Raw genomic sequence first — 23,205 nt, 5'->3', positions numbered from 1 at the left:
ATTTCATTTTAATCAACATTCCATATAAAGTGTTAGTTTGGTTTGGTTTTGTGGGGTTTAACGTCCCAAAGCGACTAAGGCTATGAGAGACGCCGTAGTGAAGGGCTCCGGAAATTTCGACCACCTGGGGTTCTTTAACGTGCACTGACATCGCACAGCACACGGGCCTCTAGAATTTCTCCTCCAAAGAAACTCTAGCCGCCGCGGCCGGGATTGAACCCGCGTCTTTCGGGCCAGCAGCCGAGCACCATAGCCACTGAGCCACCGCGGCGGCCTATATAAAGTGTTAGGTGGTATTCACAAACACGCTTGAATGAGCTTTCCGCCTGGTCAGATAGCCTCGCATGGAGAGCGGTACTCTGTCAACAGTCCAGCATTAAAAAAAACAACAAGCCATTGCTGAATAGAGTAAAATACCCCGCATAATAAGTATGATACGCCACGCATTATAGCGAGTGCAATGGATCCAAGGGTGGCCAGGTCTTGCCCAGGAACGCGGCATGTGAAAATCGCAGTGTCACAAGGAGGGAACGGACCTCAGTGCTTATCGACATCGCACCACAGGACACGCAGTGACGGCAAGGCAACAGCGTCTAGAAGTCTGGATGCATCGTTTCCAGAGAACGGAATGAAGATGAATCCAGGTGAGCTCTTCCGTGCCACCCCCAGCACCAGCACTAGTCGGCACGATATTGGAAATGTATTGGCAAAGGCAGCTCCTACAACGAATCAGAGTGAAACCATCCATTTCCAATAATGGGTCGATCACCTGTGTTTCTTGGGCCGCTGCTGAGCTGCCAGCGCGGTCATTATCTACGAAGCCGTAGTGCGCTGTCAACCACTGAGACTGCCCCAACCTTGTGGTGTAATCTAAACATGTGAAGACAGTTGGAAGTTGTAAGGTCGTCGCTTGCACCCGCTTGTACGCGTTTCTTTTGCTTGTGTTTTTTTTATACAGTTACGCCCCGAGCCGCTTCGCCGGGATGCCGGGCGTCCCGGGCGGGGAGGAAACTTTTGCCTTTTGTATGCTGTTTCGAGTTCTGTTTCGTACAGCGGTAACCCCGAGCCGTGTCGGCGGGGTGCCGCGGGCCTTCGGGGGCGGACCTTTTGTTTGTCTGTTGTTTGTCGTGCGGAGCGGGCCCCCTGGACGGACCGCGCGTTCATCACCCGCATTTGAGATGTTTGTTTCCGCGGGTGAACTCGCACTTTGCGTGGAGTGAGCATTGAGTGTGCAACTGGTTTAGTTGGGTCTCGTTCTAGCACCGACATGTAAGGCGTCGTGTGTCCCCGTAGACGGCGCCGCTTCGCGCATGTGCGGGGCTCCGGACGCCTTCGACAGACCACACCTCGCACATCTGTTAGGTGCCTGGGTTTGCGTTGTTTTTCTTTGCCGTATGTCGCAGCCACCGGTCGTAAATTTGCGCTTCTCCGCGGGGACGGACCAAGGCCCAGACGCGCCGGCGCCCCAGCCCCGTCCGCGGTAAATGGATTCCCCGAAACCGGGGGAAAGCGTCCTTGGTAATATGAGAGCGCTGAACGAATGCATGTTTTTGTGGAAGCCCAGCCACGGCCGCGAGCTCTGAGCGGGCGGCAGTTGAGGTCGGAGCTGGGTAGGAGACGGACTTCCTCCCGCATGCTCGCTTAGGACGACGGATTGTCTTAAGTCCAGGGGCGGCCCAGCTCGGTTATTCTTTTCAATGCTGCTGTCATCATTATAACTGTACTGTACCTTTTTATTGCAATCAAGTGTTAATTAAATAAGTGTTCTCAGTTAATCCGGCGGACTCGAGAGGTTCTTTGGGCGAAGCAGGGAAACGGGACCTACTAAGAAGAAAGAAGAATCTACAAGCAACAACGAGTGAAGAAGAAGAGGAAAGAAAGAACGAAACAAACCGAAGAACAACATCATAATTGTTTTACTGAAGTCCACTCATTCTAAGTGGGAAGCACATGCACCTTACTACGCCTGTAAGCTGAACAGCCAGACAACTTTGAAGTTGTTGTTGTTAGTGGCTGTTGAATAATAAAAATAACAATGGAAGGAAAAGGTGTTGCTAGCCGAGACATCTGCCATCGAAACGTTATGCCCCTGAGCTGCGGCTAGCAGGAATAAAAGGACAGAGAGGCGACAGGGAGGGCGAAAGAAAGCGGAAGCGATAGTAAAAAAGGATAGGGGCAGGGCGGCAATGTACACTGCGTACAAACACAGTATAATTAGAAAATTTGTAATCACAGAAGACAGTCATTTTGCAGCAAGAGCTGTTACTGCCCGCTTCCCGAGAATGCGGCGTGGTCGGTGTCTTGCTTCCGCCAAAGAGGGCGCCTGTGGGCAGGGGGAAGAGGCGATGGGGCGAACGAGCTGCCCATTGGTCATCGCCAGGAGCGCGCAAGCGCCAGCCTTTCCGCGTTTCGCTTCGCCACCACCGAGTGCATTGTTTTAAGTGCGACGATATGGTGCGCTTGAAGTAATAAAGAACTTCTGTAATTAAAGACGAATCAACAGCCGTGCTGCCGGCATAGCAACCTGCTCACTCCACGAAGGAAGAGGTACGTCACTCGACCTCTTCGTTGACTGCGACGACGTCGGGGAGGTGTGAGCCGTGTACCTACAGAGTGGACTGAACCTTGACGCCGCGTACATACCCCAAATGCAGCCATACCATGAGATGTGTCATGTCTTACTCACAAACTCGCATTACGCATGCTCTTCTTTACAAAGATCTTCAGGGAGAAACCTTGCGGCCAATACAGAAGTAATACTAACGTCAAGAAAATCTTGCATGCACCGAGTTTTACAAAATGGAGGCCTAGTTCACAGAATACAACGCATCAGTGCACACTTCACCGACCATCAAGCCGGACTAGTAACTCTTAATTTTGTCGAATAATCAAGTTCGACGGGAAAGTATCAAGAACAATGTTCGACAAGAGCAACAAAGGCCGCGAGCCAAGTTACACGAAGATGACGTAATAAACGTTAATAATCTTTGACTGTCGGTCCTGTCCCATCAGTCATCAGCTTTCGATGAAATCCGAGTTTCTCCACTTACAGTAACCGCAATTTGGATAGTGAATGTGAAAACGATAGCTTTATCAGGGAGTACTCCCTATGCTCGCGGCATCGTCATCATCCAGTAGTATGCCTGTCACAACAGAAAACTCAGTGACGCCACCACTTCGGGCTCACGTGATCACCCTCTGACCAATAGGAATGTAGCACTGCCATGGTCACTTGCTGGGTGAGCAGAGTGTGCCATCTGTTGCCGAGTGATCTAAGTAGGTCCGCCTAGGCCAGGGCGTTCCTTAGCATTGTGGGTTTGAAGGGCGGGAACGAGTGGTGCTTTCCGGGGTTTAAAGAGAGAGGGGGGGGGGGGGGTGCGAGCAGATCCATTACGGTCTCTGTCTGGCGTAATGGGGGAATAAATCGCAATGTTTCCTTTTGCATTTAAGGATTTGGCGGTGCCTAGGGGAATCCTCGCGAATAGACGTTCTGCAAGCTGCGTGCACATTCCAGGGTTGTCGCTGATGGCATGCTCGCTCTCGAAGATTTTTGGCTTTGGTCGCAAAGTCCCTTCATGCCCACTCACCACCGTGAGTGAAAAGAAGGTCTCCACAAATAACACTTGACTTCGAGTGAGAGGATGTTTAGTGCTCAAAACTAGGAAGAGGGCCAGTTCTGCGTCTTCCAGAAGGCTTGAGCTAGCTCTCTGCCAGACCTGAGTGCAATCCGGGAAACCCGAATTCCCTCACTCGTAAAAAACCGCTACATCACCCAAAGCGATACGTTTCAGACACACAGCAAGGGCTGTTGTATCCGCGTCATCCTTCCTTCTTCTCGATGCTTGCTTGAGAGCTAGATAAAAAACAGTGTCACTATTGCGTCCGCGGCAGTATCCGAGCTGTCTGCGATAAAAGTCAAGAGCCACGGTCTTCTGAACAAAACATTCGTATCCTATAAAAAAATATGCCGTATTATTAATATCTGACCAAACCGATATGGGAGCCTCCATACTTTTCTTGCATTTAAATCGAGCGAATATTGCTGAAGTCTAGCTGGAAACTGAATTCTCTATTCCGTGCGTCTATCGATTGGTTAGCGATTATTCGGCAGAGGACAGTTTTCCCTTTCGGCAGACGACGAGGCGTAGTTGTCGGGTGGCTTCTTTAGACCAACTCGTTTAACCAATCCAGTGAGCAAGCGACATTCTAAACTTCCGACCTCGACTAAACTCACAGCTCCTCTGGCAGTCGAGTGATGCCAGCACGACACGACAGCACCCTCTCAGACCCATCCCACGCACACCAAGCGGACTCAAACCGCCACTCGAACTCGCGACCTCAATGAAACCTGTCAGCTCTCGTTTCATCCCACGGAGTCGGGTGTCGGCACCGCGCCGGGCGCAGCTCGTACTCGCCTGCCCACGCACACTCGTATACATACAACATCCCCCCCCCCCCCCCCCCCCCCCCCCGTTCTCCTCTTTAACCGTTCTCCTGTAGACAAGGCGGGCGTCCGCATTGCTCGGCGCGGGCGCGTTTCCTTGGGGCTGGAAGCACTGCGCATCCTTGGAAGGTCGCGCCTGGATCGCCTGGCTGGGCTCTCAGCGCGGAATGCGCGCAACGCAAACTCAGCACTGCTGTGCGTCGGGAGAGGGGCCTGCTACCGCCGCCAACACAGCCAGCGAGGCAAGGTCGGCCGGGAAGAGGGAAGATGCGTCCCTCTCCCCTCCTATTTTAGCGCTCCGGGTTCAGCCTCGGCGCTGGGACCGGCCGCTCCACTAGAAGATGGGCCCAGTGCGACTTCCTCCCGAGATTTACAGCCCACCACTCAGTCCTTTACGTGGAGCGTTTACTTTTCTTTTTTTCCCCTCAGTATGCCACGCGCACGCACCCTCGCCACTCTTGGTTCCGCTCGAAGAAGCTGTGCGCGCTCGTTTTTTTTTTGTTTTTTTTTTCTAATGAACACGGGGCCTCTGTTCTCCGTGCTCTCTAGGGCGTGACTCAGGCTCGCTGCGCTGACGTAACCGCGGCCGCCGGGACACTGCCGAGAGCGACACCGGAGGCTCTCCCAGAGTGCCTGCTCCCGTGCTCTTTTACACCTCCGAGCGGGAGCACAATCAACGCGCGTCGTTCTTGGAATGCGTGACAGAGTTCCCCGGGACTGCCGGCGTGTGCGCGCAGCAGAGCGCTCTTGTGAGTGTCACGGGTTATGAAACGCTTAAGTAATCTCCTTTTTCCCGACCCTCCGCTAGTCGCGTGCGCGCGAAAGCAAGGCGCGATAGAGCCTCCTCCGGCGTTTCCCGTCATTCCTTGCGTGTTCGTGTCCTGCTCATCCGTTAATTAAACAGTCGCGATTACGGACGGACGAGCATCGTGTGATTGAAAGGCAATAGACCAGGACTTGTCGCATGTCGCACGCTAGGTGGCGCAGGAAGTGATCTGCGCGACGTTACACATGGCTGGCATCTACGACGTTGTTTCTTCTTTATCTTGTTTTTTTTTTCTCTTTTGCTTTAAGCTCCGCGCCATCGCTCGCAGTATCACTTCTTGATATTTAGAGCTAAGTTTAAGACTAGGGGTGTGCGAATATTCGAAATTTTCGAATACATTTCGAATATTATATTTTTAGTATTCGTATTCGATTCGAAATCTAAGTATTAGTGTTGTTTCGAATATTCGATCCAACGCGAATATTAGTATCTAGCCGAATATTCTATTGCGAGCACCGGCGTTCATTTCGGTCCGCGAGTCCTACCGACAGAGAAATAACAACATGGTGGCGCCCAGAGCAATGCGTAACGTTGGGCCATGACGTAGCTGACTGCGCTCGTGAGCTTCTTTGTGGGTATGACTGCAAAGCTGGTATAGTCAGAGCTGTGAACGAAATTCCTCGCAATACGTGCCAGTTCAGTGTCTGTGGCTGTGGCATTTTCTGTGGCTGGAGAAGTCGTTTCAGCTAGAAGGGAACGACTCCTGCCTGACCATGTGGAGCAGCTGGTTTGCCTTTACGACAACATTTTATGTTCATCCCAGCAACGCGTTTTTGTGCTTATGGCAAGCTAGCCTTAATCAATGCTGTGTACTAGCCATCTTCTCTGATATTTCCACTCTTCTAAGAATAATGTTCGAGACTTTGATACTTTTTGTGCGGCCACATACGCCTTTTGTGTTCATTTAATCATTGATAGTTAAACTGTGATGTTCTTGGGTGCTCAAATAAATGTTTTGTAATGGTTAAATGCGTCTGGCCTTTATTATTCGATATTCGATTCGATATTCGGAACCAAGTATTCGTATTCGATTCGTATTCGAAAAATTTGATATTCGCACACCCCTATTTAAGACTCTTTCTATACGCACTGGCGTCGTCACTGGAGCGCAGAGTAATAGGGAAGTTACAGGCTTGTTTAATCTTTTTTTTTGTCTCCTTCATGTTGACGCCCGCGGCGTTAAGTGCTTGGGGATTAGGATTATAAGCGCTGGGAAGCTGGAGATTATGAAAACATTTTCTAATAACGATGCGGGCCGAAAAAGAAAAAAAATATATGACAAATATGGCGTAATATTCATTAATCTGCGCAACGCTCGAGACTTCGGACACGTCGCAAGTGTAATCCCCGGTCCTTTTTTTCTTCACGGAAAGGCCTGCACTTGTTTTGCTACTGAATTAAGTGCTGTTGCCGTTAACAAAAGCACCCTGGGAGCCATTTTCTAGGTTTGACAATGATTTGACACACCGCTTCTTTTAACGAAACCGTACTGTTCCAGCCTTTTTTGCAGGAACGCCTTAGGGGGAAAGTAGTTTTCACCAACAGTACGGTTTTTTTGGCATGAATAATTCAATAACTGCTACAATTTTTCGTGGAACTCAGGTATCTGGATGGGATTAGTAGAGGCACGGTGGTAAAGTCTGAGCAACTGATAAAATAAAAAAAAAACAATTCCGAGCAAACGAGCTTCATTCGTTGCCATCGACTTTGAACGGACAAAAGCACTGTGGTTAGTCGACTAGTACAATCTTTCGAACAATTTTTGAAAGTCTTCGTTTCCTCTACAAAAAAGCAAGTGTATTTTATGTGTCCAAAATGATTGGCCATCGTTACCTTTATCACCGACCTGGATTCACTGGCGCCGATAATGCACGACGAAACCGACATTTCTAACACTGGGAACTATGTTATGAGCTTGACAACGTGTCCAGTTTCACCATAGGCAACAAGACTGCAATTCGCCTGATTCGCCTGATTCGCCAATTCGCCTGCAATTCGCAGCACGATGCGTTTTTTTTTTTTTACCGCCATAGTGCGCAAAATAAGATGCACAGAACCGTTGCCTCGTGGGTTCACAGTGTCAGACGATCATACTTCTTCGATGGGAAACGTTATTGAGACCCCAACAGCACGGCCGAATACTCAGTACATGTTTGCCCAGTCAGACGTAGTCGCGAATGATCACGGCTTTACCCGTGTTGCTTTAACTGGTAACATAACGGATATGCGCATGAGCCAAGGACTGTCCCAATAGGTGCGGTACTGCGTGCAATGCTCGTAAAGCACAATATGCCTTTGTCTACAGTAAGGACGCCGTGGAACCTCCTACCCCACTACTAACTTACACCGACATATTTCACCACTTAAGATTATCCCGTCGGGTCTACCCTCCGCCGGCTAAGACACTTGACAAAGGAGAAGAACGCCACCTCCGAGAGCTACAGACCAACACTTGCAACAACCCACGAAGACTACACGCAATAGACCCGGAGTCATTTGACTCACACTGCAAATTCTGCGGGGAGAAGGCGGACTTGTACCATATGGTATGAGCCTGCCAACGAAATCAGGCGATCGCTGTTAATAACCAGCCAACGCAGGAGGGGTGGGAGGCAGCTCTGTCCAGCTCGGTCGAAACTAGCCAAAAACAACTCATCGAAAGAGCCCGGACAGCAGACTACGCCAATGGGGTTCCGCACTGAGAGCTCCAACTGCCGCTACAACCTCCTAAACTATTCCATTAAATATATTTTCACCACCACCACCTCCAGTGTCTGGAGCATAATGCTTGCGGTAAAAAAAAAAAAAAAAACTAACTCAGAACAAGCGCATAACGGCCCGGGACAAGCGTTATAGCGGCGTCGATTTCGGAGAAATTCGACGCAGGTTTTGCAGCGAAGTAAACGTTACTAGCGAAGTGGTGGAATAGGAACCGCTTGCAATATCACTGGCTTTTTCTTTGGTCGTGGCGCAGAGAGACGGAAAAGGGCGGCAAAATACACCTAAACTCGAAACAAGTTTCAGAGGAATCGGTTATAAATACTCGAATGTCATCTCGTAAACAAGATAGCCTGGTTGTTTTCGCGAGTGAGAAGAACTGCCTCGGGCATTCGCACTCTCACGAGCTGGTGTCGACAGAGGCCCAGAACCGACTGAGACTGAAACCACAACAACAACAACAAAAAGAAGTGGCGAGGAGGTGGACGGAGTGGAAAGAGGGGGAGCGGGTGGTGGAGGAAGAGAGAGACAAGGACTTCCTCCGGTATGGAGGGGCTATTTTCGAGCAGCGTGAATAAACCTTAAAGGCTGGATTTATACGCGCACTCCGTTTAGACGGCGCCGCCGCCGCCGCCTTTGTTTAGACACAGAGCCTGTTCTCGTTCCGTCGATAGATTGGACGTCGCTCTGACGGGAGGGAGGAACGGATAACTGGCTGCTCTTCGGAAGGGGCCGTCAATCAACTTCGCTAGCTACAATTGGCCGCACAAGTTGAGCCAGAATTGCTCTCTACTGCACAGCAGGTGCTGTATAGATACTGTTCCGAGGGGCCTTCCCAATACCCAACAAACCAAACTGGAGTAGTAGCGGAGACGAAAACGAAAGTTTGCGGGACCTTAAAGAGGTTGCTCCGCTGGAGTAGTAGAAGAAAGGAACAAGAAAAAAAAAGTTATTCCGAACTGTCAAACTGGCATTAAAATTGACAGCGAACAACGAGTTTATAGACGAGCCTATTTTAGCCTCGGCACACGGGTGCGGACGACCCGCTCCTACTCTCGACACCAAGCGCCAACTGGCGGTGCGCACAGAACTTACGCTTGTGTGGACTTGCTGTTAATTTCTGTCTTCGATGAGCTGTGCCACTTAGAGTGCAGTACGTGCGCCCTGTGCACCACTACTAACATTTTCCCTGCTCAAGACAGTACGCCAGATATTCGACGAGCATTGTTACTCGTTGACGTGCTTTGCGAAGGTAGTGATGAGGATGCTGTGAACTGGAAATCGATATTTGCAAGCAGATTCTTGCTCTGGTGTACCGTTCGTTGCTGCCATTTTCGTGCACTGCCATCTATGATAAATGAGTTTGTGTTTTCTGACCTTCTCTCGAAGATTTTATGTATTATAATGCGCATTTTTTGATTTTACTCGATGGTGTAGCGATCTGCAAGAGGTATTCGTGTCGGCGGGCTGCGCGGTTCGGATTATTCGAGCGAAACGAGCGGTTTTTGATCACCACCGGTTCGTCTTCTCCATACGAGTGCTGATCTTGGCATTGCTCGCATTAAGCTCTATTCGTGTAGCGGAAATCAAGCACGAGAGTGGCCAATTTATATTACTGCTTCTCTGCGGAAGAGAGCAGACGGCGGGGCAAAGGAGTGACTGTGGTGTCTCTCTGCTGCTGGTATTCACCTTAACTACAGTAAAATGCACAAGATTTCATTGCGTTCCCTGGCAGTGTCCCAAACGGCAACGTCACGCTATCATGAGCGCTGAGAGCTTCCGAATGAAATAGACTTGCCTTCTTCCTGCACAAGTCATGCATGCTAATATCTATGCAAGTTTTGGAAAGAATCGGTGTAATAATATAATTGGGAAGCAGCACCGAAAGTAAAAAAAGAAAATATTTTCAGCGAATAATTATGTAGGCAGAGTTCTAGGCCATTACTGCAATGATGCGACGAAATCAGCAAAGAATCTAGAGCTTCACAAAGTAGGCGCGAATTTGTGTCGTAGTAAAACAGGAGAAATCAACGCTGTTTTTCGAGCTTATTTGGAACGAAGGAACCTGATATGCAAGCCACTGCAGTACAGTTAAACCGGACCGAGAGGCTATAAAAATGCTCGAAAAATTTCAAAACTATGATGATCTAAAACAACGACGGTAATATTTTGTCTTCAGTGCTGCAAAAAGGCAGGATTTTTTCTCGAAAGGAATTTCACTCACAACAAGCTGTGACTCGGGCTTTCAAGTATTACTTGCTTGTGCGCACGTCGCATCTTCTTTTCTGTGGAAAGTGCAAATCGTGAAGTTTTGCTTACTGACGACTGACATTAAAAAAAGACACTGTGCTTTTCAGATTTCGTTTCGTGAGCGTATTTGGTATGCCATTTAGCACTTGAAATTTTAACCGTGAGGAACAGCTAAGCACGCGGGAACAACTTTGCGCAATGTTTATCGTGTATCAGCCTTCACTTACGTATGCACTTGTAATGACGTCCAATATGGAGACGGCAGCATTGTCTGGCCACGAACAGACCGGCTGTAGCATTAACCAAGTGTGCAGGCAATTGCACACGTATTGGCAATGTTTGAAAATAGCCAGATTTATCAGAACTGGGGAGGCGCTCTTTAAAAAAGAACCAAATATACGTGCGCGTGAACCAAGAGAAGAAGCAATTTATATTACAACGACCCAAAAAAAATCAGCGGCTGTTACCGTCGGCGATAAATAAGAAAAAGATCAATAAATACTGCAGATATATCCATCAAGCATTGTCAGTTTCTAAGTTTCTTAGTCATGTCTTTCGCCAGCTTGAGTTTGGTACGTTTTTTCCAATATTTATGCAGCTGAATATTGTCACAGCAGCTGGATTGCCACAATACATAACACATTTCTAACATTTTCGCATGCAACATATTAGAAATCATCATGAACTGAACAATTTAATGCGTTAAAATCCAGGAAACTTGCCTCAGACTGATTTTCTTGTCTTGCTCGCACGATTGATTTGCGGCCCATCATTGCCTGTTGACTGGTCAGCTATATTACATATTATAGAGCGCGGACGTGATTGGCTAGTACCTTAACCGGTCACGATCGGCATCGAGACGGTAGCTCATATCCCTGTGACACCCGTACTTTGAGATGGCTATTCAGCTCGGGGACTTCGAGGTTCTCAATCGCGATCGAATTCGAAGGAGTTGAGCCACTGCCAGTCGGCAATCTCGATCGCTCTCGAGAAATTCCATTAGTTCACACCAAGATGTGGCGACACCGGTCACCGCCAATAATTTTTCATGTATGCAAAACTATCAGTTAACAAGTTTAATGTAAAAACGGGTTTAAAAAGAAATGTTTATTCGTTATAGTAATATTAAATGTTCTTCGGATAAGCGTAGTAGCACTAATGAGTTTTTGGTAGGGGTGTGCGAATATTCGAAAGTTTCGAATATAATTCGAATATTATATTTTTAGTATTCGTATTTGATTCGAAATTCAAGTATTCGTGTTGTTTCGAATATTCGACCCGGCGCGAATATTGTATCTAGCCGAATATTCTATTGCGAGCACCGGCGTTCATTTCGGTCCGCAAATCCTACCGACAGAGACATAACAACATGGCGGCGCCCAGAGCAATGCGTAACGTGGGGCCTTGCCGTAGCTGACTATGCTGGTGAGCTTCTTTGTAGCTATACCTGCGAAGCTGGTATAGTCGGAGCTTTGCACGAAGTACCTCGCAATACAAGCCAGTTCAGTGCCAATTGAGAGGGCATTTTCTGTGGCTGGAGAAGTCGTTTCAGCTAGAAGGGAACTACTTCTGCCTGACTATGTGGAGCAGCTGGTTTTCCTTCACGACAACCTTTAATGTTCATCCCAATACCGCGCTTTTGTGCTTATGGCAAGCTAGCCTTGATCAATGCTATGTACTAGCCATCTTCTTTGATATTTACATTCTTCTAAGAATAATGTTCGAGACTTGGACACTTTTTGTGCAGCCACACACACCTTTTGTGTTCATTTAATCATTTATAGTTGAACTTTGATCCTCTTGGGCGCTCAATTAAATGTTTCGTAGTGGTTAAATGCATCTGTAGTTGATTATTCTATATTCGATTCGATATTCGGAACCAAGTATTCGTATTCGATTCGTATTCGAAAAATTTGCTATTCGCACACCCCTAGTTTTTGGAGAAGCAGGCGTCGAGTGTTTTTGTACCACTGGCAACAATGGTATTATACCTGGTGCACAGGGTTCGGTGGTTTCCTGTTTTTTTGTTTTCCTGCAAAATAAGTTGTGTATTTTAAAGTTCTATAATCCTTAAATTCTTTCTGGCAAATATACTGCTGATAGACCACGTTGTTGCTGCTCGAAGGGCTTCGAAATCTCTATAGAGTTCCGCACGGCTCCATTGGAGCTGCCCGTATAGCAACACTCATTGAAACGATAAACTATCGGTTCGAAGGTCTTCTAAAAACCAGTGTGAAGGAGGTATAATCCACCAACAAATCACGGACCAACGTGATGTCTGATTGTCATACCAACAGCTCACTGAGCCTGATCAGAAATATCGCTTTATAATTAATTGTCATGAAGCGATATACAACACAATGATCGTCTTAGCGGTCATCTGTTGACGTCGCATCAGCTGTGTGAGAATGAAATATTAAAAAAATCCCTCTTGTTTGGTCCTCTAGCTACTTTCATTAGTTTAATGCACTTTTCCTGCCTTCAATTCCGCAATAACGCTTTTAGAGGCTGCTGAATAACGATTAAAGTCAATCTGAATCAAGCTCTCGCATTCAAAAAGAGAGATTGCAGCTCAACTATTTACGCTGAGAATGTTGCTGGCCTTACGACTGTAGAGATTGAAATTTAAAGATAAGAGTTCCTAATGCCTTATGCCAAAAACTTCCAGCCTGAAATATTGTGCCCTTGCCAGCTATATTTTTCATCCGTTTTATTACTAGTACTTGCATCTCTGTTGGTATTCGAGAGCAGGCGTTATTGTTCTTCTTTTTTTGTGCAGCAGGTGTCCGATGCGAAAGCGCCTGTACGTCCGCGTTTCTTTCTTTCTTTTTTTTTGCAAATGAAAAAAAAAACCGAAGTAAAGAAGAAAACGAAAAGAATGAGTTTTAAAATGCGAATATGGTTCGTTCAGCCTGTTGCACTGGGCCGCATGCTGACACAATTCCTCCAATCCTATGTGACGCAAAGTGCAACAGCAGTGAGAGGTCAGCATGAGGATGTAAACGTATGCCTGTTTCACCTTATATGGTGTGTGTGACCGTGAAGAATGAGTAATGAAAGAAAAAGGCTTTTCGTCATGAAACGGGCGATTTGCGTTAATTACAAAAGTAAATAATAAATATGGGGATGAACTTTTAACGATAAGAGTCACGAGTTTGGTTGTAATGAGCAAGTTTTAGAGCGCCATCATCGCATCCAGTATCAGTTACCATAGATGCGGAAAAATATAACTGCTTTGCTGTCGCATGAAACGCAGGTGGGCGTGGCAAAGCTTGCACCCCAACTGGCCGCCGAGCGCAAGCTTCATTCGAGCGGGAAGCCGTAGGCAATATTTTTTTTTTGCTCTTAACGATTGCTACTTGAGGCGCCGATGGCCCGCTACAAGTTGATAGTTAAAACCAAATGCTTAGGTATTATAATTAACATTAACAGCATGTTCAGCAAATTATTCGAGTATTTAACGCATCTCACCCCTTTCATGACCTTCGCCTTTGTAGACATGATGATCGCAAAGGAGCCAGCATTTTATAAAAAAAAGCCCATTATTGAAACTCTTCCCGCGAACGTCTTGTATAGGACCCCACCAGTGAACTGTAGGGCGAAAAACGTCATTTCAGGGCTGCAGGTATTTTCATTTTGAATAGCTCGTCAGAAAACTCTGCTCGCACCAGTGAATTCAGTCGGCTTTTGGACAAACCGAAAAGCGTGACTGCACCGCAACCTGCCGATTGTAGCGTACGCCAAAACAGCTACGAGGGTTACATTTCGTTACCGGTCACGTGACAGCCACTGTGTCAGCGCGTTCTTACATGCCGACTCCGTCAATACAGCATCCTTAAGACGATAAGCAGCAGGATTCCTCAGGCGCAAAAAGTTGTAACCGTACCGAACTACCATCCAGCTTGATAACATCGCTGGAGCTGGAACAGCATCCTAAGTTGTTTGTGCATCCGCTCGGTTTAGCAAATCGGGCGAACTACGGACTTGGCTTCGAAACGCTGGGTTGCAGCGAACGGTGTCGTGCGCCCTATATGGGCACAGCGTCGTATTACCCGTGTATTTAAACAATGCTGACCGGCGCAGAAGGGAGCACAGTCATGAGGCATCATCGCAGGCGTGCGCATGCACACACAAAGCATGCAGACGGGTGCAGAGCGCGCATTGTCATCGACATGCGCGCTCAATGCCGATGTGTTCGGCGAGGACACCAACGCTGTTTACTCACTTGTTGTGCGACGAGAACATGCCGCCCCCGGAGCTGAACACTTGTATCCGCCGTCCTATCGTTTTCGAGAACTCGCTCGTTCGCTGTTCGAAGATGCTTCCCTGCGCAAGAAAGCACATGCTTTCGGAACAGAGTTCCCAAGCCTGGTGGAGGCAGCCGAGACAAGCATAGGCAGACAGCGTTGCAGATCGTTTAAGTTTGCCGAGATGCGAAGCTCAAAAAAGGCTTAGAAACTGACAAGTAGTGCTGCAAGTTTTAGGATCGGCACACTGCTAGGATACGGGAAAAGAACTTGGGGAACACTTAAGTTAAGGATATGACGCGATAACGTTGAAGTGTCCTTACGGTCGCTTGCAGCTCCCCTGGCGTACCCTTTCGTAGACATCGACACGCTTGTTGTTATCGCATACTGCTTGATTACAAATCATCGTCCATGTGAATTGGCGACGCTAATTAGTAACCCAGAAGTGTTCGTGTAATGGAATTCGCTTACTGTGTGGTCTGGGCTGCTCGTGCAAGGTGTCCATTGATCCCACTAAATGAACGTTCCTCAGTGCTGTACAGGTGGAGTGCCCGGTTCCCGACCCAAAGGACGGCGGTTCGATCCCGTTCGACCACCTTTTTTTTCTTTTCAGCGAAACTGCTTTTTCTACGTCACTACCCCCTCGAACAATAAGGAATTTCCAGTCGCAAGGACGCCGACGTTGAACGGGACCATTGACGCAAACGCATTTAATGAAAGGATTGAAAAACAAGGAAATGAACTTCACGGATGTTGCGTAGAATATATAGACTCCCTTAAATACGTTGAGGCGTCTGTCCCGCACGCCCTCCTTGATGGCAAACATGACATCACAGTACACAACGGTGCAGTGGAGATCGAGAACGGGGGACACGTGCTTTCTTGCTTAAGAACATGCAGTGTACTTACGGCGTAGTAAGACTTTTTAAACGAGTTTCAAAGTTTCGCTCTACAGCAGTTGCAATAAAACATATGCCTGTAAAATATCCAAGGAATCTTAAATATAGACGCTGCTTGTATTAGAGCTGAAAACTAGTTTTATATTATGTATAGTATTTTTTTTTTTCTAGTAATGTACCTTTTTCGTAAAATGAACTGTCCGCGGAGTGTTGCAGTTTTGTAGGAAAGTGACAACCAACGCTTTACACAAGTGGAACTAAAATTATACGCTCCCAACTCCCAACAAAGACTAGATTTGTTATTTTTTATCTTTTGTCGATGCAATAAAGTTGCCAACAATGAATGTTTTCTTTTTGGTCAGAAAAATACAAGTGCACATAGGGTATTGATTCTAGTCCCAGTTATGTAAATGCCATTAATTAACATCTGTGAAAAATATTGCTGGCATACGCCGAGAAAAAGATACACAAACCTCCAAAAAGGTTGTTTTGAGAAAGACGCCAATAAAGTCTATGAGAGCCACCGCGGCGGATCAGTCGCTATGGCGCTCGGCTCCTGACCCGAAAGACGCGCGTTCGATCCCGGCCGCGGCGGTTGACGTTCTTTGGAGGAGAAAATCAAGAGGCCCGTGTACTGTGCGATGTCAGTGCAGGTTAAAGAAACCCAGGTGGTCGAAATTTCCGGAGCCCTTCACTACGGCGTCCCTCATAGCTTAAGTAGCTTTGGGACATTAAACCACCTTAAACCCTAAAGTCTCTCGAAAACATTCTATTCATCAAATGTTCCCTTCACAGAAGAGCTACAGGACGAGCCCTTGTGGCTGAAAAATGTACTAAGAAGAAAGCCAAACTCCAAACCAAAACCTTAATTAATGATCAAAAACACCAGAGCGTTAAATTTTTGCAAGTATCCGAAGCAAAGCGACCACGTCGAGGTGCAACCGCTTTTCCGGTTGACGTGCGGAAGAAAAAGGAGTAAAAATTATTTTTTAAATGGTGTATGCTGAAGTGCAATATGCTTTCTGAAAGATGAAGAAGTTTTCTATCAGATGATCGCAAAAGCTCAAAATCAAATTTTTTGATAAAACAGTCTCACCGCACCCTAAGCGTCGCCCCTACTTTATAAGTAGTTTGGAGCGCAGTAAAGATAGCTTCAAAGTTTTGGTGTGAGGACAGCGTCTTTGGAAAGATTACCGGCCCTCCTCGCCTGCTCTCCATGTTTGATCGGGTACGATGATTCGTGCATGTCTAGGCGTTGTGTACTATGATCCCCTATAGGGCAGCCAAACAGAAAGTGGTAGCTCTCGCTTCTGACTTTGCTTGTTTTCCCAAACCTTTCCTGTCTGTGTTTGCTTACTTTTGCGGACGCCATGCAGACGGAACTGCCACCTGAACAAACTTCAAGGAAGCTGTGCGCATCGCTCTTTGGGCATGTAGGAGTGGGAGCGAAGATCGATAAATATTTGTGCGGGAATACAAAAGCAATTCAAAAAACGGGAAGAAAGCTATCCGTTCTTGATGCGAAGTGCAGCCTTTAATGGTCTGGAACACCCACGGGTTATTGAAATCGAAAGGACCTGGGGTCTCGATTCGCTGGATTACTCAGCAAAGACAAACAGAGATATCGGAGTTTGCAGGTGAAACTTTTCTAACGGTAGTTAAAAACAGTGCACTGAAAGAGACAGTTAGCCACATGTAATCATAAGAATTTTCGAAATTTGGAATCATAAATATCTCAGGTTCGTCAAAATTAGTGTTTTACATGACACGGGACATATCACAAGGAATTCGAGCTTTTAGATTTTGTGTTTAGCCCCAGACAATATAACTGATAATCCTGTGTTCAGCTCGCAAAAAAAAAAAGTCTAACTCACGTGATTAAAACTGGAACGCAAACTTAAAATGGAACGTTAAGTATGCTAAGCTTTCGGCGGAACCTTGGGAATGCATGGAGGCTGCAATAATCATGACCTACTTTTGCCTATTCTTTCTTGGCTCGACTATGTCGCCAGAATCGCTTGACATTTTCCGGGGCTTCGTATTCTGATCTGTACCTCACTTTTCGTGAACAGGTACTCTTGATGTGGCTTGTGTTTGCCGTCTCTGCGCGCCTGCTAATGCAGTATAACCTAACCTTTCAAGCATCGCTTTCATGATTCATCCGTTATCCTTATGTACAGCTCAAGTTTTGTTCAGACAGGACGGATGATTTGTAACCACATAGGCTTATTGCAGTACGTTGCTTTCATTTTTCTTTTGATTTAATCCACAATGAGAAACCAAAATGAACCTCACGCGTGCACTTAATATTGGTTGACCTCGGATTGTAAAAGTGAGTCCCGGCTTTCCAGTGAATATCCAGTTAGTTCTCACTTGGTAACTTCGGCGCACATGAATGCGCCGCATGCTTTAAGGAAGTTAAAATAGATTGTTTTTATGGGGTTCAATGTCTCAGAGAGACTCATGTTATGAGGGACTCCGTAGCTGAGGACTGTCGTTTATTTCGACCACCTAGGGTTCCTTACCGTGCTCTGACATCGCAAACTACACGAGCTTACAGCTTCTAGCGTTTCGCCTCCATTGAAACGCGATCGTAGGGGCCGGGATCTAACCCGCATCTTTCGGGTCAGCAGCCGAGCACCATAACCACTGCGCCACCGAGGACGGCAAGTTAAAGAGCTGACGCGCTTCCTCTAGAAAGATAACGCCGTACAGTTAGGACTATTTTATGCTATAACAAACGTTTTACGGATGGCCCGTTTTATAATTAGTGCACGACTACTCTATTCCAGTCTGGCTGAAGCTTATCTCCAAGCTGTTCCTGTTGCAGGTGAGCATAAAATGAACCGCTAAAGAGAAATTAAACACATCTGTTTGTTGCTGCGCCAATCCTCATCTTTCTCCGTTCCTTTGTCCCGGTTAGAATGCAAGAATTCTTTGTCGAGACAAAATGAAAAATATATTAAGACGGCTTAATATTTTTCTTGGCTTGATGAGAACTTAAGCATGCTTCTCTAATGAGACATATTCCACCTTGCACTGACGCAGTGTCGCTCTTTTTTTTTTCGTTTTTATCTCTGTGTTCGCGAAGCTGGCAAGCACGGGGCGGTGGTGACCTCGTTAGCGCAACAACATCTCGTTATAGCCCAAGCAAGTAAATTGTGTCTGCGTCTTGAAGACTCGCGAACCAGGCCTAAAATGTCGCAGAGATTAACGGACCGCTATTTTTGAGCTTTTATGCAGCAACCCCGTTCTACTTTATTGCGTTGTTTACTATTTTTCACAGCGGTAATAGTTGCCAGTAACCAGTTTCAGTGCAAGTCACAACGAGCATTGAGTTGAAAGATGCTCGGTTATATAAAACACAAAAGTAGCAAATCTTTGCACACCAGAGAAGAAGGAATTGCAGTTCAAAGCATCGGGACTGATGCTGCATTCCGCCATAACCTTTACCTCGTTTTTCTACGGTTCGCGATAGCGGCGAGATACAGCTTTTTTACAGCTGCACCGCAAAAACACGTAGTTTCCTTATTGAACGGCATCTTGCAGTCTGCTTAGATGCTGTCTTCTAATAAATGGCGCCAAACTATAAAATAAGCTGAAGGAAAACAAAACTTTATCTGTTAGAAAAGAATCATCTTAGTCGCTGTTTGCGGAAGCCGTACAATCCTTTTCTGGCGAACGCATCCGTCAAGAAAGAGGCGTAACCCACCTGCATTAGTACCTCCATCGTGACAGGCAGTGGTAGCTGTATGTAAACAGATGATCCTCCAAGCGGAGCCTAGGGAGACGCCCCTTCACACTGGGGGCCCTGGGTGGCCCGTCAGGCAACAACAAAAAAACACTTCCTTCAGGAGCACTGACCACAGCACAGAGGCGGCAAAAACAGACCTCCTCTTCTTTTTCTTCTCTCTGTCGCTCTTGTTCGCGGCACCACGAAGATTGGGAAGTTTGTTTCTCTGGGTACGCTGCTTCTTCGCGGTTATCCTCGGTGAACGCTGAGCTCAGATGTCGAACGCATCTACGGAGTTTGTTGAGTAGTGTTCCTGGACCAAATGGTTTGTCCCCGGTGGTCAAAGGGCAGCAGTGTGGAGAGGAGGCCAACGATGGGGCGTCCCACAGGAGCCGCGTTGTTTTGGAAAAAGGGGCCCTCTTTTTTCTCGGCCAGCGGCGTCTCTCGGAAGATGAGGAAGCTCGAATGCCAGGGAGAGAAAGAGAAAGAGAGAGAGAGAGAAAAAAAGACGAGAGTGGAGAGGAGGGCAGGCGCTCAAGGGGCGCTTGGCTGCATCATGAACGGGAGGAGGTAGCGGGCGGGTGAGTCGGTGGCTAACGGGAAGGAACAAACATGGCGGCGGCAGTTGCAGTGGAGGCTGTAGCAGCTGATATGACTTCTGGCGTTATACTTTCTTTGTGTTTCTGTGTTTTGCACCAATCCTCCTCTTTTTTCGTCGTCGTCCCTCGGTTTCGGTCTGGACGGGCTCCAGGTTGCTTTAAAAAGCGACCTCCCTTGAGAAGCTCGCGTTCGGTTCATTCCTGGACCGACGGGGGCCCACAAGGGAGGGGAACTCCGGCCAGCGGGGGAGGATGCAGACGCGAGGCTCGCGTGGGTGCCGGCTTCGACGGAGACGTAACAGCTCGCGGGTCTGAGCTCGCGGGAACAACATTGCTCTTTGGGTGTGAGCGCAGGCAGACTGGTGGGCACCCGCCGAACTGTGACGCGATCAACGTCGGGAAACAGACGAAGACGATGGACATCATTAATTTGCAAACAGGCGCGCAAGCAAGACTCGTCTTGTGGCTCTTTGGCTTTATTGCTGTCATCATCTTTCCGGTTTATTACGTGAATTTGCCTTTTCAAGAGAGATTGTGAAGACCGTGCGCCTGGGGCTTTAGAGATAAGTCTTCGTTTGGAGTGGCCTACAGCGCTCTAAGCGTGGGGTTCTGGTAAATGTCAAGCTCTCTCTAATAGACATTTCGCTGTGATGAAGCTCATCCATCCATCTTAATTGGTTGGTTTGGTTTATGGAGTTTAACGTCCCAAAGCGACTCAGGCTATGAGAGACGCCGTAGTGGAGCGGTCCGGAAATTTCGACCACCTGGGGTTCTTTAACGTGCATTGACATCGCACAGTACACGGGCCTCTAGAATTTCTCCTCCAAAGAAATTCAACCGCCGCGGCCGGGATCGAACCCGCGTCTTTCGGGTCAGCAGCCGAGCACCATAACCACTGAGCCACCACGGCGGCCATTTTAACTGCTTCAGAGAACATAGCTCGTACGCATAAATGACGAAGAGAATGAAGGAACGCCACCCCCCACGTTGACTTAGACGACAACACGTGCAAGCGTTGTTTCGCGTCCAAAAGGTCGGCTGGCACGCAAATATAGAATGAAAAGAAAACACAGACGCGCCGATCCATTTCTGTAGTCGTAATCTAAATATACCGCCAGGCGTTTCGTCAAAGCGACGCGGGTGCGAGTGACCGTGACAAGGTTATCTGGAAACGACGCCCAGCGAGGGATGCCAACGGGCCGCGGAGTCCGCCAGTTATTTCGAAAGGAAAAACAAGGCGTCGTTTCGGTATTGCTCAAAGGCGATAGGCCGAAGCCGGGACAACAGACGCTAGTCCAGCGGCGGCAACTCTTGTTTCTGCCGCACTTTCCTGCGAATTTTTGTTGCCGTCAAGCGGAGACGCCACTGTCACCACGCCGGTCCTCCCTCGAGTCCTCCCACTTGGGACACGGTGGATGGAACAAGGCCAAGGTCTCCGCTCTCGTGTCGGCGTCAGCTAATTGCGTACAGCGCTGGGAAAACCGCGGTCATGGCGGAGCCAATCAGGAGGTGACGAGGAGCGCTTCCAACGGAGTATCACTCCACCGTCGCTCTTGGCCTCGGTTGATGTCATACGATGTTTGAACGCGTCCCGAAGCCGGCAGCCTTCAAGTGTCACGCGCAGAGTTTAACGCAGTACTGCTGTAAACCTGCATAGTGACGGCGCTATATCCTCCCACGGCCAAACTCAGTGTGCCAAGTTCGTGGCACGAGCTTTGCGCCGCTAGTGCACGGAACTAGTCTGTAGAAACGTGGCATAAATTTGCGGCGCTGAGTGAAGAGCCGGACGGGTAGGAAGCGGTGCCGACGTTGGTGCTCCTTCTTTATGGGCTCAGCTGGGACGGTCCGGGGCGACGGGCAGGCTTGTCCCAACATCGTAACCCTGTCCCGTACCTTCCGGTTAGGCTTAGCGGGCCGGGAATTTCGGGAAGAGGCAAGCGAGACTGGCGCGGAAAGTAGCTGTCGTATTTTTGCACCACGATTACCACCACTGCCGCTGTTTGTTTGTTCGCCTATGTCGTCCTTTTCCTTGATGCTGGAACCAGGACTGTGAGGAAATATTTATTAGCAAGTAAATGCTAGCAATGCATCAGCACATACCGTTCAGAATTATCTTAGGGTATTTTCACAGAGGCAGTAATGCACTGCTCTTCTTGTAGGAGTCTACGAAGCCATTCATACCGAACAGACTTCAGTGACTCGTCTCGAGCTAAATGGTTGCTCATCGATTATCGAACACAGCATAAAAAACACAAACACACACACAGTGGACAAGGAACGGTGCACAAGGTTTGTACCTTCCTTTGTCCACTCTATGTCCCTTTCTTTGTTCTCACAAGAGACTTGCTTATTGTGTTTCGGATGCAGCAGTGTACAGAGAAAAGCACTATGCATTTGAAATCACGCTGTGAGGCTGCCTGAACTTTGCAGCCAGTGGACAGCGTCTCCAAGAGCGGGTTCGTAGCGGTGCATTAACCAAATCTGTTACAAAGAATGAAATTTCTCTCTTAAAACTACGAACAGCAAATTACAACTAAATGTTTCGAGGCATGTCTACACGTTCACTGACTATTGTGTTGGGAAGGAATCATTCAGCTGCTTCGTGCTCTTGTCAATATGCGCGATGATGCAACAGGCGCGTAATTCTTCACGGTCGTCTCTATACTCTGAACACCGCGAAGTTTTGCCTCTGCCTAGTCGGGCTGTTGAAGATAACCAGAAAGAGAACGAAGGGGAGGTTATTATCTGATGGTGCATAGGTCCGCGCTGATGTGAGTAGAATTTGTAAGACTCCAGCTGGGCACCAGGGGGATCATATTGGTAGGAACGGAATGATGAAAATGTGAAGTGAAACTGCGGTTAGCTTTTGCTTCTACGCAGTAAACATACACCGAAAAAACTGTAAGGAAAATAAACACGTCAATATACACTTGCCGTCAAAAGTAAATGGAAGGCGACTTTAGCCGCCGCTTTGGCTCAGTGGTTATGGTGCTCGGATGCTGACCCGAAAGACGCGGGCTCGATCCCGGCCGCGGCGGTTGAATTTATCTGGAGGAGAAATTCTAGAGGCCCGTGTACTGTGCGATGTCAGTGCACGTTAAAGAACCCCAGGAGGACGAAATTTCCGGAGCCCTTCACTACGGCGTCTCTCATAGCTTTAGTCGCTTTGGGACGTTAAACCCCATAAACCGACCGACCGACCGACCGACCGACCGACCAACCAACCAACCAAGGCGACTTTGTCAAAAAAATTTAATTTATTTAAATATGAAGCATAACGGTCCATATCTGTTGGTGCACGTTGCAATTCGCAAAATCACAATAAGGCCGCACATATGTATTCATGGATGCATGAACTGGGGGGGACAATGATTAAAATTTTTCGTTAATATTGTCTTCCATTTACTGCTGACGGCACCAGTACATAAGCGGCAGCGCTAACGTAGAGGCTATGTCGTAAATAACAAACCCAGTGCAAGTCGATGAATG

At 47.7% G+C, this 23,205-nt stretch overlaps 1 protein-coding gene across 1 annotated transcript in view; it reads right to left on the bottom strand.

The window, feature by feature from the left end:
- Positions 1-19,595, bottom strand: part of tmod (tropomodulin) — a 123,076-nt gene extending 103,481 nt beyond the window's left edge. Inside the window, exons 1-3 of the mRNA XM_089547982.1 lie at positions 19,276-19,595; positions 19,097-19,195; positions 14,464-14,564 (exon numbers count right to left, since the gene is read on the bottom strand). Coding sequence (XP_089404108.1) covers positions 14,464-14,564; positions 19,097-19,114 — 119 coding nt within the window. The 5' untranslated portion in view covers positions 19,115-19,195; positions 19,276-19,595. The remainder of the gene's footprint in view (positions 1-14,463; positions 14,565-19,096; positions 19,196-19,275) is intronic.
- Positions 19,596-23,205: the final 3,610 nt, after the last annotated feature.

This window comes from Amblyomma mixtum, chromosome 6 (assembly GCF_055824585.1).
Source record: "Amblyomma mixtum isolate Tamu chromosome 6, ASM5582458v1, whole genome shotgun sequence".
Classification (NCBI taxonomy): domain Eukaryota; kingdom Metazoa; phylum Arthropoda; class Arachnida; order Ixodida; family Ixodidae; genus Amblyomma; species Amblyomma mixtum.
Note: the sequence above shows the minus strand (reverse complement) of the source record. Positions and strands in the feature narration are given on the sequence as shown.